This window comes from Schistocerca americana, chromosome 7 (assembly GCF_021461395.2).
Source record: "Schistocerca americana isolate TAMUIC-IGC-003095 chromosome 7, iqSchAmer2.1, whole genome shotgun sequence".
NCBI lineage: Eukaryota > Metazoa > Arthropoda > Insecta > Orthoptera > Acrididae > Schistocerca > Schistocerca americana.
In genome coordinates this window covers 289,543,874-289,562,338 of record NC_060125.1, presented here as the reverse complement: position 1 = coordinate 289,562,338, position 18,465 = coordinate 289,543,874, and the positions used below count along the sequence as shown (strand labels likewise).

The 18,465-nt window shown below is 39.5% G+C and overlaps 1 protein-coding gene across 1 annotated transcript in view; it reads right to left on the bottom strand.

Annotated features, from left to right (window-relative positions):
* The window catches only part of LOC124622880 (mucin-1-like), a 34,089-nt gene extending 16,591 nt beyond the window's left edge, over positions 1-17,498 (bottom strand). The window contains exons 1-2 of the mRNA XM_047148673.1: positions 17,400-17,498; positions 17,266-17,313 (exon numbers count right to left, since the gene is read on the bottom strand). Coding sequence (XP_047004629.1) covers positions 17,266-17,313; positions 17,400-17,484 — 133 coding nt within the window. The 5' untranslated portion in view covers positions 17,485-17,498. The remainder of the gene's footprint in view (positions 1-17,265; positions 17,314-17,399) is intronic.
* Between the last annotated feature and the right edge of the window lie 967 nt (positions 17,499-18,465).

The following is an 18,465-nucleotide window of genomic DNA, read 5'->3' as shown; positions in this document are numbered from 1 at the left end:
GTGAAATGCGATCAAAAAGTCGAACGTCACAAATATATCGGACGCAGGCATTCATGACCAATTCCAGACGTCGCGAATTTTCCTCAGAGAGGCCTTGTAGGATAATATCGCTGTAGTCAATGATTGGGAGTATAAGCGTTTGTACTAATTTCTTTTTCAGATCGGAAGGGAAGAGTTCTTTATATTTTTGTAGAACATGAAGGGACGCTGATGCTTTTTTGCACACTGCAGTTACGTGCTCTGTCCCATTTAGATTTTCATCTATTATTACTCTCAAACTCATTACTGAGGGAGAGAAGTTAATATTTGTTCCATTTAGGATAAGAGATGGTACGGATTCCCAATGTTTTAGGCTAATGAGCGTAAAGTGACCAACAAGTACCGCTTGGGTTTTAGATGGGTTTAGTTTTAGTCCTATGTCCTGTGCCCATTTTGATGGTGTATCAAGGTCAGTATTGAAATTTTTAATAGCTTTCTTAAGATAGCTTGGTTTCGCACTTAGATGCAACTGAAGGTCATCAGCATACATATGATTTTTGCAATAGGTCAGAACCGATGAGGCATCATTGACATACAGAGAGAAGCGTATAGGACCTAATACTGTGCCTTGGGGAACACCTGACATTATCTGCCGACATTGTGATTTTTTATTCCCGGACAAGACGCGTTGCTGACGAGACGTCATGTATGAGCGAAACCACTGCACTGCACTTGGTGCGAAATTCAGACCGCTAAGTTTGGCTAGTAAGATGTCGAAGTCGACAGTATCAAATGCCTTGCTGAAATCTAACAAGAAAATAATAGTCTCTTCTTGTCCGTCCGTGGCAAGTTTCAGGTCGTCTGTCACTTTTATCAGTGCGGATGTTGTACTTTGATGTTTACGGAAACCTGATTGGTATTCAGCTAGTAGGTTGCTAGTAGTTAGGTAGTTGGTGAGCTGGTCGTGGACGATATATTCTAAAGCCTTTGATAGTGCAGGGAGAAGGCAGACGGGGCGGTAGTCAGAGGGTGCTGTGGCTGTGTCCTTTTTGGGCAGTGGCTTAATTTTTCCCAGTTTCCAGGCCTCAGGGAAAACGCTTGTGATTGATGAATCGTTGAAAATGTCTGTTATAGAGGGCAGTAGTTGATCAATATTAAGTTTTACCATCTTGATAGTGATGCCATAATGTCCAGTAGATGCTGATCTAATCCACATTATGGCTTTCTTGACAGTATTGCAAGTGACGTGCTGTAGATAGAATTTTTCTTTGCTACAGTTGTTCATCCCCATGAAGTAATTAATGATTCTCTCTCTCTCCTTTTTTTTCGGTTCAATTGTGGCTGTAGGTAATGTGAAGACCATGGGATTTTCTACAACTTTTATTTTGCCTTAACAGAGACTACGGAGATTTTTCCACAGGATTTTTCCACAGGATGTCTACAGCTGTTGTCAGCTAATGTACGAGCATGCCTGAGCTTAGCGTTTCTCACCGCTTGAGTGACTATGTTTCGTTTCTGCTTGTACTCAGCATGATTTTCAGGTGTAGGGTGTATCTTGTATGCTCAATGTGCAGCGTCTCTGAGATTCATGAGCTGTTTTAGTTCATCAGTCATCCAAGGTGCAGGTTTCCTTTTTACTTTTCTGGTCTTTATTGGAGCATATTTGTCATTTAGTTCAGTAATTTTGTTAGTTAAATCCTGGAGTTCGTCGTTTATGTCCATGAGGGGAGTAGTGGTCATCCCCAGAACTATTTCTTGTGCCTCGGTTTCGAGTTCGGGCAAATTTATGCGTTTGAAGTCTCGGTATGTAGACAGTTTTTGTTTCTTTCTAGGACATTCTAGTGAATACGTCATGAAAATGATGTCATGGGCAGACATGCCAGGCGCAGATATTTGAGAGGTGCGGATTATTCTGTTTGGAGATTTCGTTGCGAATATATCTATGAAAGTGTGACGGATAGTCGTGTGATGAGTAGGTGCCAGCTGAAGTAGCGTCATATTTAAGGAAGAAAGCATCCTCTTAAATTTCCCAGTGGAAGGGCTATTGTGCAGAAAATTAATGTTAGTGTCACATGCTATAATTACATGTTCATATGACGATTCGAGACTAGAGAGGGCAATTTCGAAGCAGGCGAACCCACCTACTTTAGGAGGTTTGTAAAGGACACATATTAAACATTTTCTGTTTTGGGATTTGATCTCTATGAACATATATTCCTCTTGTTTATCCTCATTGTTGTCCAATGTATCCAGTACAGTAGGTGACAAATCAGAGCGTATGTACGCCCCTACTCCGCCCCCTAGTCTGTTGCATCTGTTGTGCCTGAAAAAGATATAGCCATCTAGATTTACGGAAGTTGTAGGAATACTTGGTTTGAGCCAAGTCTCTGACAAAAATATTACGTGTATATCAGTAGTTTGAAATATATATTTGAACTCGTCGAAGTGAGCTGGCAGAATTTGGATATTTGCACGTGCAATATGCAGCTTGGTGCGTTCGGGCGTTGATTGCCAGAGGAGGCTGCCGACAGATGTTTGCGGGTCGTGGTTAGCGGTCACAAGAGGGTCTGGCATGAGGAATGCGGAAGGCATGTGAGGGAGGGGTTGTGAGGGAGTGTCCTCCCAGTTCTGTGCAGTGAAAGCAGCCGGGAGGGAGAGGGGGTGGGTCCCTGGGGAGGCAACAGGATCTGCGGCCAAGGTCAGCGAGGTCTGCAAAAGTTCTGGAAGTAGCCGTGGGCTGGCAGGGGAAGAAATTTCGCTAAACTCAACGGCAGTAATCTGCACGTAACGGTAGTGTGTGATATTAATTGCACTAATGAGGGTAACAACTAAGGTATGATGGCAGGTTGCTAATTGAAGATGGAAGTGAGACTACCTTATGTAATAATTAACAAAATTACGTGAGAAAAAGATTAGAGATGAAAATAGTTATGGGGAGAAACGAAAAGTTGATAATACAAATAACAAAATTACATGAGAAAACAATTAGAGATAAAAAAATAGTTATGTGGAGAAACGAGTATATTGATAATACATGAGTTAAGTTATGGTTGACAGTGTAAACAATATAAACATACAGGTTAGTGGCAGCAAGGTTAGACATGATTTAGCTTCTAAAGCACAAGCTTTCGCTTTCATTAACACTGCAAATTGTTCTCTTTCCATTTTCGGTCTTAACCATTATCCTGCCGTCATTTGTACATACGTTCTGTAGCCCAAATTTAAAAAATCGCGCTCTTCAAAATGATTAGTCTTTCAGAGGTCAGATCCTCGCATACTGTCAGACCCAACTTCGCGAGATTCTTCTTTGCTCTGAAGATTTCAGATCTTTTTCTATGGGACACAAATTTCATTATTATAGGTCTTGGTTTTGTAGAACCTGGCGCACTACGACCCACTCTATGACTTCTGTCAATGTCACTCAGAGTCACCTGCACGCCTATCTTTTCTTGGACAAGGTTTATCACTAGTTCATCTGTGTTCTCTCTGCTGCTCTCTGGAATGCCGAACAGTCTGAGATTATTGCGTCTCTGATATTATTCGAGCTCGTCCGCTTCTCGATCAATTTCTGTTCGAGCAGTCGTGCTTTCGTGCTTTCTCCTCACTTGCTTTTAACGATGTGTCCAGTGCACGGATCTCGCTCGCATTCGCCTCCAGAGTTTTCTGTATTTTGTCAGTCTCTGCTGCAGTGACAGCATCAGTGATGGTTTGAACATCGAGCCCGAGCATCTCCTTAGCCAGCAGCGCGGCACTCGGCTCAGCATTCAAGAGTGCGGCGATGTCAGCGATGCCGGCCGGAGCGGCCGCAGCTCCCGGTGTAGACTCCACGCCTGCGCTGTCGTCGGCCTGGCCGTTGGCTGCACTGCGCGTTGTTTTCTATTTTAAGTGCCATTCCGTGTAATTGGTGCTCAATATGTGATGTAAAATACGTCACTTGGCAGCAGATATACGGCTTTAGTATATGTAGACCAGCCTAACTGCTTAAAACACCTCCAGATTTCACGTAAACTTGCGAGCCAAGCTAACGCACGTCACTCACTCGCCTTTTGGAGACCACTTCTGATTCTCAAGCACAATGAATGCTTGCTACCTCGCTTCTCCATGGCTATCCTGTTCGAGTCGAGGCCCGTAGAACTTTGAATTCCTCCCATGGTGTAATTTACATCAGGCTGCTCGACGGTCTAACCGAGGCCGAAATCCAATCTTACCTCTCTGTTTAGGGTGTCATTGCCGTCCATCGTGTAATGAAAAAGGTAGATTCCTCCTTAGTGGCCACCCACATTCTCTTCCTCACCTTTGATAGAGTGGTACTGCGTCCAAGATCAAATCAGGCTATGAAATTATCACAGTCCGGCCATACATTCCGAACCTAATACGCTGCTACCATTGTCATCGTTTCAACCACACTATAACGTCTTGTCGACATCCAGCCAAATGTAATCTGCGGTAGGGATGCACAGGAGGGCGATTGTCCGCCTCTTTTCACCTCTAACGATTAGTTCTAACCAGAACCTATTGGCAGTCTTTAGCATACTTTAGAATAATGCCCAGTTCTATACAACTTCTGTTTAATGTAAATTAAGTATGTTTTCCGCATTTTCTGCCTATTTTAAGGCTTTCGTAAACAACTTATTTTGTCTGACAAGGTACAAATGACAAGACACATCTGACTTCATATGCAATATAATAATTAAATTTAAATCAGCAAAAAACTGAAAAAAATTACATAGGTTCTCGTAAATTCTAGTATCACCTTGACTAAGAACAACACAGGGAAGCCATGCCATGGCATATAATGGTCAGGTGTCACAAACACTTTAGAATCGCATCTTCGGCACAAAAATGGTGTCCAATGCAACAGGTTTCTTACTTCAAGAGTACAAAAAGTTAAATGCAATGACTGTGACAAGTATCATACTGGCCAAATCGGCTGTTCGCTTGAAACACCTGTTAGGGAGCAGACACATTCCCAGAACAAGAGAGATTTTTGTGAGCACATCGGTGCAGGGGAGTGTACAGCACAAGACATCAGACGTAATATGGAGGCGAGGCACGTTGCTCGCAATGGAAAGCTCTTCGCTTTGCTGGAGAAAATGGAAATTTAAAGTAAAAAGAAAAAATCTGTTAAACTAACACTCAGTGAGCACTTTCGAATCTGACTACAACTACTAATTCAGTTGTCCTGACTATCTACACGAAAAATCTGGTGGGAAACTATAACAGTAGAAGCACTACTTCCGATGGACAACTTACTCAATGCAGTCTGCATAGAGGACTGCCAATAAGGAGCCCCCGTTTTCCGCATAGCCCGCAGTGCATGCACATAGAGATCGGGTATGTTGGGAGGAGGCACCTCAATCACAGTGAACACCACTGACTTTTATTAACTATTCTTAATACTAGGTAACAGCACTTTTTTATTTGCTTTAAAATATGGATACTACAGACCTTGGTTTTCATCGACGTTTTAGCGAGCGTAAGGAGAGCAATGAGAGAAGCGTTCAGTGATTTTGAAAGTAAATGTTGTCAGCCGACCTGAGTAAAAACCCTGAGAGGTTTTGGTCGTATGTAAAATCAGTAAGTGGGTCAAAATCATCTATTAATTCTCTCAGCAACCAAACCGGCACCGAAATGGAAGATAACAGAGAGACGGCAGAAATACTGAATTTGGTCTTCCGAACATGATTCACCGCGAAAAATCGTAACACTGTCCCACCTTTAAATCGTCGTACGAACGTCGAAAAGGCAGAGATATTGGGATAACCGATCGCGGAATTGAAAAGCAGCTATAATCGCTTAGCAGTGGAAAGGCGTCAGGACCAGATGCTGATATACGTATAGTATTCTATAGAGATTATGCGAAATAACTTGCTTCCCTCCTAGCAGTAATTTATCGTACGTTGCTTGAGCAACGTAAGGTACTTAACGGCTGGAAAAATGCGCAGATCATTTCCTTTTTTTACGAAAGGCCGTAAGACAGAACCACACAATTAGAGTGACGTCAATCTATTGTAGAATTATGGAACGTGTTTCCTGCTCAAGAATTATGACGTTTTTGGAAAATGAATATCTCCTCTATAAAAATCTACGAGGATTTCGTAAACAGAGATCCTGCGAAACTTATCTCGCTCTGTTCTTGCATGAGATCCACAGCGCAATGGACAACGGCGCTCTGATTGATACTGTGTTCCTTGATTTCAGTAAAGCATTTGACACGGTTTCTGCATTGCCGTTTAATGAAAAGAATACGATCTTACGGAGTATCGCACCAGACTTGCGATTGGATTCAAGACTTTCTTGCGAATAGAACTCAAGACGTCAAACGGAAAACAATTGACAGATGTAAAGGTAATATCCGGAGTACCATAGGGAAGTGTGATAGGACCGTTGCTGTTTAAAATATATATAAATGAACTAGCAGATATTGTCGAATTCTTTTTAAGGCTATTCGCAGATGATGCGGTTGTCTATACCAAAGTAGCAACGCCAGAAGATAGTAAAAATTTTCAGAACGACCTGTAGAGAACTGATGATTGGAGCAGGCTCTGGCATTTGACCCTGAACGTAAATAAATGCAACATACTGCACGAACATAGGAAAAGAAATCCACTACTGTACAGCTACACTATTGATGACAAACAGCTGGAGACAGCGTCTGCCGTAAAATATCTAGGCGTAACTATCCAGAACGACCTGAAGTGGAATGATCACATAAAACAGATAGTGGGAAAATTAGATACCATACTCAGATTCCTTGGAAGAATTTTAAGGAAATATGACTCATCCACAAAAGAAGTGCCTTATAACGCGTTTGTTTACCCGATTCATGAGTATTGTTCATCTACCTGGCATCCCTGTCAAGCAGGACTGATAGAGGAGATAGATATGCTCCAACAAAGAGCGGCGCATTTCGTCACGGGGTCGTTTAGCTGGCGAGAGAGCGTTGCGGAGATGCTAAACAAACTCCACTGGCACACATTACAAGAGAGGCGTTGAACATCACGGAGAGACTTACTATTGAAATTTCGCGACAGCACTTTTCAGGAGGAGTAGGACAACATATTACTTCCCTCCACATACATCCCGCGCATTGACCACGAGGAGAAAATTCGAGATGTTAGAGTCAATACACAGGCTTACCGACAACTATTCATCTCACGAACTATCCGCGAGTGAAACAGGGTTGAAGGGGTCAGATAGCGGACCAGAATGTACCTTCCGTAACACATCATTAGGTGTCTTGCGGAGTATGGTGTAGATCATGTAGAAGTAGAAAAGGAGTTCCAACACTATTAGGAGGTATCCCATGACTTTCGTCAACCCATTGTAGCGTTCTAGGTACATTCAATGGCATATGTGAACAATATGCGCTAAATGTGGTGAGAATGGAGTTGGTGGTACAGAAACAATAAATTACACGTCGTGTATGACCTGACAGTCTTTCATGCATATCATTTAGTATCAAGTTACATCTCCTGAACAACATGTCGTACAAAGAAATAATTTTGCAAATTCCTTTAGTGGTGCATGTTAATACAGAATGCAAAATTTGTCACAAATACAGGTTACAATAAAGAAATAATAAATTAAAAGACCATGCCTGATGTGTCACTTTTACTGTGGGAACAGCGAAAATGTAGTAAGTGATAAACTTTTTTCATCATTTTTTTGGGTGTCATCAGCAAGGAAAAGTTTCGTAATAGTTCTGAAATATGCGTAACGTTTGTTGCTAGTCACTAGGGGTCCTCTTTGTCAAACACTGATAAATAAATTGTGAACATTTACGCGCCGTGTGCTACACTTCTTGTTCACCATCACGACAACCTCTTTGCCAGGTAGCTGGTTTTTCTCCCCATAGCGATTCCTTCCAGACAGTAAGTGCTACGTGTACCAATTTTGGCTGAAATCGTACAGTTGTTAGGAGATGTGGAACATACATATATACATATGAATGGTTCAAATGGCTCTAAGCACTATGGGACTTTACATCTGAGGTCATCAGTCCTCTAGACTTAGAACTACTTAAACCTAAATAACCTAAGGACATCACACACATCCATGCCCGAGGCAGGATTCGAAGCTGCGACCGTAGCAACCGCGTTGCTCCGGACTGAAGAGCCTATAACCGCTCGGCCACAGCGGACGGCCTACATACATGCATACATACGTACATTATAATATGTATGGATCATATTGACAGAAATTTGTTAAAACAATGCCCATCTTTGATGGCACATTGCAGAAAGATCAGACCTGGGTAATGGCTTATACCACAGTTAAACCCTGTGTTCCGAGGAGAACGATCCACCTACCCCTTATTGAGCGTGTAGCTAAACTTCAGTTTATGACTATGGCTACAGATGTCAAGTGCTCCATACGCAATAATCACCACTGTGAAATACGCCAGAAGACGTCTGTACCGAGTGCACTGAAATGCGTTATTACTGTGATTTAAAAAAACCATAAGAGACCTGGAGTTGGGATACCTTTAAATTTCTTGCTGTACGGTTCACTCGTTGGGCTGTGCACATCCTCTTTGGATTCCTTCACGACGGTATTCATTCTCATGAATGAAACAAATTCTTAGATTTCAGCTATTAACCCATCGTCAGGTACAAAGATAAATAAGTGTGACTAAGAAATTTTTGTGGTGTCAAATATTTTTAAAAACTGCAACTACAAAATATCTCAGTTGTTTTCCAAAGATGATTATTGTTAATGTATGATTTAGGCACAAAGCGAGGTAGATTATTTCACTAAAAATTCGATATAAAAATATCTAGAATTGACAAATATGTGACAACCAGAAAAAAACTACATTACAAATTACAAAAATTTTTTGAGAGGGAAAACAAGTTGTGCAATGCCAAGAACAATTTCGTGAAATATTCTAAGTGAGTGGCCGAACAAGATAAACTTATCTTTAAAAGACCCAATTTTACGAACAGGTACAGTATAACAAGAAAGAATAACACGTAAATATAACAACTGTAACAGTATAAAGTAAAATTTAAGCAGATCAAATGGAATTACGGTACTTGAAATAAAGGACGAAACATAGCGTGCACGTAGGAAGAATAATTTACAAAGTAGTCTCGATTGAATAACTTGTAAGTTTGCAGTTACAGCAAGTGCGTAAATGAACGGTCTCGATACTATATGGTGTCACTTAAAGCGAGCTGATATTGTTCTACAAGGCTGGCCTATATAGAATTTGCCACAAATGATTTTGTATATTACACTCTTTTCTAAAGCTTAAGTGATGTCTTTATCATTGGACGAAAAAGTCCAGTATTATACATAAAACGATGTTTTAAAGTTCCTGCATTTTAAATTTTTGTTCACATTCAGACAGACTATCCCTAATGCATGTAATCGCGCCGGTTTTGAGGTGGTGGGTCAAGCAAAAGATAATCATGTGAGGAGGCTTGTTTTTTAATGCATTATGGGGTCCACTACTGCAGGTGTGTAGCCATTACTTTATAATACTAGTTTACTGTATTTCATTCAGTTTGGAAATTATCATCACTGATGGGGATCGATATTAGGCGACGTATCATTGAATGAAAGGCAGAACGTTTATCACTGGATGTTGAGGATAAGCAAGTACTACAATTTCAGTGGTGATAGACCTGGTAAATCTTGAAAGCATGAATGTGATCAAAGATATTAAGGGTTAGATGAAAGTAATTATGTGGAATTATTCCATACATCATTGCGAATTGGATAGTGTTGTCCTTAGAATTTAGATGTGTAAGAAATGTTTGAAACTGTTCAAAAATGGCTCTGAGCACTATGGGACTTTGCTTCTGAGATCATCAGTCTCCTAGAACTTAGAACTACTTAAACCTAACTAACCTAAGGATATCACACAAATCCATGCCCGAGGCAGGATTCGAACCTGCGACCGTAGCTGTCGCGCGGTTCCAGACTGTAGCACCTAGAACCGCTCGGCCACGCCGGTCGGCTATTTGAAACTGTCTGGCAGTACATGCCCATATGCAAAACGTACCACTAACATGCGTAAAACACAATCCAGCATTGTAAAAGAAGGGATTCTTTTTAAATAAATGCTTTCCACAACTGTTCTTGAAGATGTATGCTAGTACTGGACTGGGTATTGGTTGGGGAGAGGGGAGGCAAAGGGTGGGGTTTCACTGGTAGACAGTCTGTATGTATACCTAGCCAATGAAATGGAGCTAATTTTGCTTCAGGTAAGTGCACTTTGCTAATTTTATGTCACCTGTTACAACTGGGTTAACTACTGATCCTTCAAGTACCACAAGTCTGAGAGATCATTGAAGCACTCCTGAAGTGGTAAATCACTGAATAAGATACAGACATCGAAAAATGTAGCTTGGTACTAATGGGCATTTGGATAACTTTTAGCTGGCACACTAAGTTAATAAGTTTATTTAGGAAACAACTTTTCTTCTATCAGTAACGATTTTTTATTTATATTTATTTTTTTCACTATGCGTTTCAGGGAAAGACTTCCATTTTGATGTGTGTTTGCTGTGTGTGTCATGCCCTCTATTTGTGGTGATTTCAATTTCTGGGGTGCTGCAGTTTTCTATTGTCCTTACTGCAACGCTTAAATATTGGCGACTTTTAATTAATGATAGATATTTACGTAGAGATGTTGTCGAAATTTGGAAACAGCTTCTACGTACAGCTTTCTTGTAGTTTACTTGTGCAGAAACACACAATTTTCGGTTCACAGTGCATAATGAAGTTACTACACGTATATAAAAAGCTAGAAAGATGTTTCTACATGTAGCCAAGATACATAATGCTGTAAAGTCACCCACAGAGAATGTGTACTTCCGTATAGAGAATAATTATCTCAGTAATCTGGATCACTATTTCTTACATATATATGTTCAATAATAGCTACTCATTATTTCTGTGTAGGTATACTGTCAATCACTTTCCATTGTTTCATTCATATATATCAATATATCTGCACTTCTTCCAGTAGATCCATTTTATGACCTTTATTTACTCTGTAGAATGTCTTGAGATCTGGCTGTAAGTTTTGAAACGGTTTTCCTATGCTGTGCATACACGTTGGCTTTTGCTGATATGCGTCTGTTGTGTGTAAATGCTTTAATGTGCTGTGTATGTGTGCTGTTAAAATCTCAGGCTGTCTGTCGTATGTAAGACTTGAAGTATTTCTTACATGTTATTTTGTACATTCCATAGTTTGCATGCAAGTCATATTTGGACTTTATCCTATGTATTACTTTTTGTTGTAGTTATTAGATGTAGAGGTCCCATCCGAACCGAAGATATTTCACAATCTTTTCCGATATATTGCCAATGTACAGGATGCTACATACACATTTACTTACCTTTATCTTCTGTGCTGTAGTTTGTGTCTAGGTGTTTCTTTACTTTGTGGGTAACTAAGTCAGCCGTGGAAGCATTGCAGTCAGTAATAACTACATGTGTCAACTGTGTCGGGTTTTTTTATTATATTTTCTTGGTCGAAAGATATTTTAACTGAATTTTGCACATTAATCTATACCCTAGTTGTTTATGGATGTTGGGATGACATGAACTCGCAGAGATTGTGAGATTTGTCACCGTATTTTGCTCAGAAATTTAGCATGGGCATGTGTTATTGTGTTGTGTGACTAGGTCTAGATAAATGATGCTGTCGTCTTGTGTAAGTTGTTATACAAGTGGATCATTAGAAAGCTATAAGCAGAAGTTCTTTAGAAATGTATCTATTAACTCTGTAGAAAGAGCTATCATAAAAATTCGCTCATATTTTTAAACATTACTCCAAAGAAAACAGACGAACGCAGCACTTCAAACATCGAAAATTTCAGCGTAGCACACAGAAACGCACCTGAGAATGGGAATCATACCCCGAATGAGTGATGAAAAGTAAAAGTAGAAAGAAATTCATGACAGATAGCAAAATAAGTTTTTATAAACCAATCTACCGATTTTTCAGTCACAGAATTTCAGCAATCATTCGTCATGGCATAAACAATTGTCAGTGTTCACACAGGCAATGCAAGCTATATACAAATATAAAAATTTTAAACTGAATTTAGTAAAAACAGTTGATTACATATGACTCAACAAATCTTGTTAACTGTTACGTTTAATCATGAACTATATATAAATAAAAATAGATTCAAGTAGCAACATAACAAAACTTATTAAGTGCAAAACAAAAATCTATGCCTGGAAGCCAAAACAAAGCATTTACACATTATGAGTGGCTGACTAAACAAACAGGTACATAGCATGTATATAGAAGAAGGAAACTCATTGAACCCACCTTCTAAGATGAGATACACAAGCACATATAACACATTGTGTGTAAGGAGTATCTGAATGTTTGTAAATCACCTAACAAGAAATTGCAGATTTGGATATTCAATAAACATAACATGTGTATTTTTAACATATAGCAAAAACCCATATGTATGTTACAGAAGAGTGGTGAATAATAGTTTAATTCGATCAAAGGGAAAATAGTCAACTCCAAAAAGGACTCAAACAAAACATATAACTTTATCTCAACAACCATACACTAAAACAGATCATAGCTATGAAGCTGCAAAATTCAATTTAAATACAAAAGCAGCATATAACTGCATGAATTCTTTAATACTTGTAATATTTGGCACATAAAAACACTAAATGAAACAACTTTAAAATAAACTTAAAGAGCAGTGGAAGCATGTACATGTCCTCTTGACATAAACTGGAAGTATCTCATACTTAAGGATCCAGAGCCACCATTTTATCAGTACAAACAAGAAAAAACAGAGAAATAAATCCAGTTATAGAAAGTGAAGAAAACTGATAAAAGTTGCACATACGAAAAACTGTATCCCATACAGAACAGTATGGTACTAGTTTTAGAACCAAACCCAAAAAAGTCCTTCAAGATTCTTAGTTTTTATAACTTGAAATTCCCTCTGCTAAAACAGATTTATACAAGAAGCATAGTATTGATCACAAACAACTTTCTGAAACATAAGAAACGTGTATTGAGAGAGACTGTTGAATTTGTGGAAGACTGCAGTTGCCAGCAATTATGCAACTTCAGAGAGTGACTCAGTACTATATAAAGCAAATAAGCACACGGAAACCACACCACCGAAAATAAAGATGAAAACAAAATGTATATCCAGCATCCCACATATTGGCAACATATCACAAGAGTGAAAATATCTTCAAAAACCACAAAGTAAAAATTGAATTCTCTACATCTAATAAACTACAACAAAAACTAATATGTAACGAAAAGTATGAATGTGATCCATATTCCTATCATGGGAAATACAAAATAACATACCAGGAATGCTTCATGTTTCACCTAAGACAAACAAGCTCAGATTTCAGCAGCAGGTATTATAGCACATTAAAGCATACACGTGCAAGACACATTACATCAGTAATAGCCACCGCCTGCCACCCCTGCATAATCAGAGCACAGGACAACCATTCGGAGAAGTAGAGAAACGTGTCAAAATACTCCACAGACTAAGTAAAAGTCACAAAACGGATGTGTTGGAAACACTGCAAATGTATTCACACCAAATACAAAAGAAAGATCAAATATTAAATGAAAAAGTGGAAAGTGAATCAGTGAATCTCTTTAGATGCTTGTACAGTATACTTGTGTAAAATATATGATAAGCAGAAATAATTATCAAACATTTTAAATGTATATAAGCAATAGTGATCGAGCTGATGAGGGTAATACCTTCATAGAGAAGTATATATATTTTGTGGGTACCCCTTAGCATTATTATTGTTGAGTACACACAAAACATCTTTGTGAGTGTTTACATACGTCTGGAAATTTCAGTATGTGCTGTGCACAGAATATTGTGTGTGAGCTTCTGCAGAAGTGGGCCATTAATAAACAGTAGGTAGAAGTTGCATCAAGATCGATCATATGTAAACATCACGTGTTCATTTATAAATTACACTACCAACAACAAAAAAGGGTGCAGCACATATCACAGCGAAAACATCACGAATAAATAGCATAAAACACACAAAAACTATTTTGAAAATGGGAATTGTGGTGTCACCGCCAGACACCACGCTTGCTAGGTGGTAGCTTAAATCGGCCGCGGTCCATTTAGTACATGTCGGACCCGCGTGTCGCGACTGTGTGATCGCAGACCGAGCGCCACCACAAGGCAGGTCTCGAGATACGAACTAGCACTCGCCCCAGTTGTACGATGACTTTGCTAGCGACTACACTTACGAAGCCTTTCTCTCATTTGCCGAGAGACTGTTAGAATAGCCTTCAGCTAAGTCCATGGCTACGACCTAGCAAGGCGCCATTAGCCTTACATAGTTTGATAGCTATCGTATGAAATGTCTCATCAAGAATGCTGTATTCACATCAAAGAATAAAAGATAAGTATTCGAGGAGCTGCATACTTTTCTTATTAGAATTCACTACTTATCCTGTTCCAGAATTCACGCACGTCTGCGTTAGATAGCGTGCCTTTCGGGCTCCTTTATCTACAAGGTGTTGGCACATTTACCAACACATCAGGAATCATTTCGCAAAGCGCGTCGTACAAATTACGAGTAAAACGAATCGCGATTAGCGGCAAAAGAGTTATTTCATAAATAAACACACTTTTTACAGTCGCAGACTTTCTCCAACCATTTATAATTGCTCATATTAGATGGATCAGGGATATTAGTTTTCGGAAACGTTTTGTGGTGGAGAATATTTTAAGCAATCGCTAAATGCAATTACATGCGCCAACACAGTAAACTAATGATGCGTTACTAACGAGAGGTTAATGAAACAAAACCATTAGACGAGACTCAATACGTTAATGATACTTATATTCGACTGTTCATTCATACATTGCTTTTTCCTGCATTCTTAAACGAACTGCTACCGAATATAAGTAATGTTTAATTTTGTTAAATTATGTACCAGATTGCACATTGATATGTGAGTAGGTTATGATCAGAGTGACCTATGCTATGTTATCCGAAGCAGCGTCAGCTTCATAGTCCATTGTCAGACCTCTGCTTCCGTCAGACGCATTGTTGAGCAAATTGGAATATTCGTGTAAATGGAAAAAACTAGGATTCAGAATCAGCTTGTATATATTCCGTAATTTCCAACGAAATTGTGTTCCTTCATAAAATATGTTAGTTGATGACTACAGTAGTTTTCAAATGTCTCCTATTCTACAAGCAAATGTCGCGTATTCTGGAGAAATGAGCATGCCTGAAGCAATAGCACAGTCATCCGTAAGAAAGTCGAAGTTTGATTGAGATACTAAATTACAAGCAGCCCATTCGTGAAGTTGATAAAGTTTACCAGTGAATACTACTTTCAAGGATTGGTTTTATGTATTGAGAACGTGAATTGTTCGATTCACTAGATAACTACTCTACTTTTTTCGAGTTATTCTTTACAAGTAATATGTTTTAACGGACAATGTTTGCCCAGAGGTTTCTTATCTGTTAAACGAATTTATTACTGGCACATCTCCCCTTAACAAAAGAGATAATTTAATCGAGAATTTTAAATTTTCTGCTTTTTACCACGTTGAGAGTAGATTTTTTACCAGAATCACCCCTGGGAACATTATTTTAACACATTACTTAATATTAATGGCGAACCGTTTAAGCTTTAATTTACATTTCTCCTCACACAACTTATTCTTAGAAGTTAATGATTACTTTCTATATCACATTAAAGCAGAACAGTCTGATTTTTCTTTAAGTATCAGCTGTAAACAGAGGGGGAAGAAGGAGCTCCCCCACTCAACAAGTCGTCTCGCACTGTGTAGCAGCTTACTGTTTTACAGAAAGAGATAAGCTTCGAGAACATTCAAGAGCTCAGAGGTCCAGACCCTCTCTCGGCTATCGAGATTAAGACTTCCTGTGGTTTGTCTTGCAAATCTCAGGTTCATTACTTCGAAAAGGACATAACACTTATCTCCCCCTGTCATTTTCTAACCAAAGTTCGAGGCCTAATGGACTCATCGTTGATGGGGCGTTAAACCGTAATCCTCCTGTTATAACCAAAGACATTGCCAGTGAGCGGGTGATAAAACTGATCTGCCTAGAAAACTGATATTATTTAAGAAATTTTTGGAATGAGAGTACTACTAAATGGAATGATTTGAGTTCGATCTTATTACGATCACGTTAGCTTATAATAAATGACATTGTTATGTGCAGTGAGAGCTTTTCACGAAATCACAATCAGCAGCTTTCTCCTCCGACTGCAAAAGTATTTAATTGACTCCCATCTGTGTCAAAATAAGTGAAATCGAAGCTTGCGATAAAGAGTAAGGTGTTCATTCTCCCTCGCACTTTTTGAGACTGGAAGCGTTGAGAAATAGTCTTGGGAAACAATCTGAAAACACTTAACTATGAACTGTAGTGTACTCAAGTGGATGTCAACGAAAACGTGGATAATTAAAATTTTCTACTGTTAAATTAAAATGTGAAATCACGACTGAATCGATGTCGTATTTTTAGCTGACTGTGAATAGTATTGTCTTACTGGGATGTAATAGATTCGACTCAGAGCTACGAGGAATTTTAATCACAAGTACTGATGTGGTCATGTAAGGACAATAGCATTCAATACGTAATTGCGCAGAATATCTCTTACAAATAGTGACAATATTTAAACTCCTTATCACACGCCTATTGTCCTCTCTCAATTTTTGTACACACTTAGATGTTTGAATACGGTTGTATTAGCCCCCCAATATTTCCTTTCTGAGTAGTTTGAGTAATAACCGCTGCCGCTTTTGTTTGAATATGTCACCCAACACACATTTAGTCGAAAAGATGTTACACTGCGATCTAAATATAATGTGAATATCCTCCTGTGTAACAAATTTTCTTTTATGTAAGATCGCATTGCTCTTCATTTCAAGTAAAAAATGGCGTTTTACAACCCGTTTGCCCTTAGCATCGGTTTATAATCTCAACATCATACTAGTCTCTAAACGATCTAGTTGACAATAGAATAAACCATTTGCTCATTAGTGGCCCGCTTAGATACGAGATACTGAGGCAACATTCATGCACGAGCGATGATCGACATGTCCAATAATTTCCCATTGATGACCTGAGGGTACTTCCAGCACAGTGGTCGTTTAGTCGCCTCTATAGGTTAAATGAGTAATTTCCCTATTCTTGTACTGTAAGTCCACTGTACGAGACCAGAAACGTATCCGGGAAGCTACGGGATATGTAAAAATTGTTGATTAGATTATTTCTGTGAAACAGCATCCCCTCTTGCCTTACCCTCTGAAGCATGATACAGGCGCGATTCAGAGTATTTCTTGGGGTTGTCTGCAAATAAATAACAGCCCCATTGACTATCAGAAACATTAAATTATTCCAAATCACACCATTCTCCGTATACACTGACTCCTTACCTTTGACACTCCTCTGTAAACTTCCCGGGAAATAAGAGATGGCACACAGCGCCAGCAGAATTGCGAAGGCACCTTCGAATCTCATCCTGAAAGGCTGCGGAGACCTTAACGCACGATCTGGCCCATTGATGTTACCGTCTCTTCTTATACAGTCCTACTGGACTCGTTATCGACTAGAGATTCGCGTCATTTTGATCTGTAGAGCGATAACGCGCTGCGAACTAATGCTGCGGTCGAAGCTCGTCTTTACCCCCACAGTTTGCAGACGCTCGCTGCCAGTATCACTGTTCACTGCAGAGCGCCCTCTTTCTGTGTTCAAGGCGACGCTAGAATGCGTTTTTCGAGAATGCCGTCTGCGGTATGCAACGGGCCTGGTGAGCGAAATACGACAAGAATGTAGTCCGGGTGAATTCGTGAAACACACAGTAGCACTGATTCATCGAGATAAACGAAACTGACGTAAGGTCCCAACCTCATTTCATAGAACTTTATCAGGACTGAAAATCCTAACATGCGTATCTGAAGCATATCTCTTTTCCTTGATAAGTAATATCTGCAAACGCAGCCAATTCCCTCTTTTTTCCGTAATAATGATCAATTCTCAGACAGTATGTTCATTTACACCCACACCAGTACCTGACCAGCCACGTTACATTGTGTGGCGGGGTCTGCAATAGCACAATCGACCGCGCCGAGTAAACAACCTTGTGGCGAAATACGCCACTCTTTGAAGGATCTTCTGGGGAGAGTCTCACACTGAGGAGAAATCCTCCGGAATCTGTCGAACGTTTTACAAGCCCCTTCTTTCAATAAGTTTTTTGCAATGAACTTCAGCCTGGCATCAGCTTTGTCTACAAATTGTTTACGTGGTCGTTCCACATTAGCTCGCTCTCGATCGTTACTCCTAGGTATTTTCGATAGTTACAAATTTCAGTGACTTGCTGCCAAGAGTGCAATTCGGCAGTAATGCTTCTCTTAACCTGTTCTTGCACAACACGCCACATTTATTAACGACCTGGTTCAACAGCTAGGGGTATCCCTGCAGTTATTTAAATTACTCTGGCGT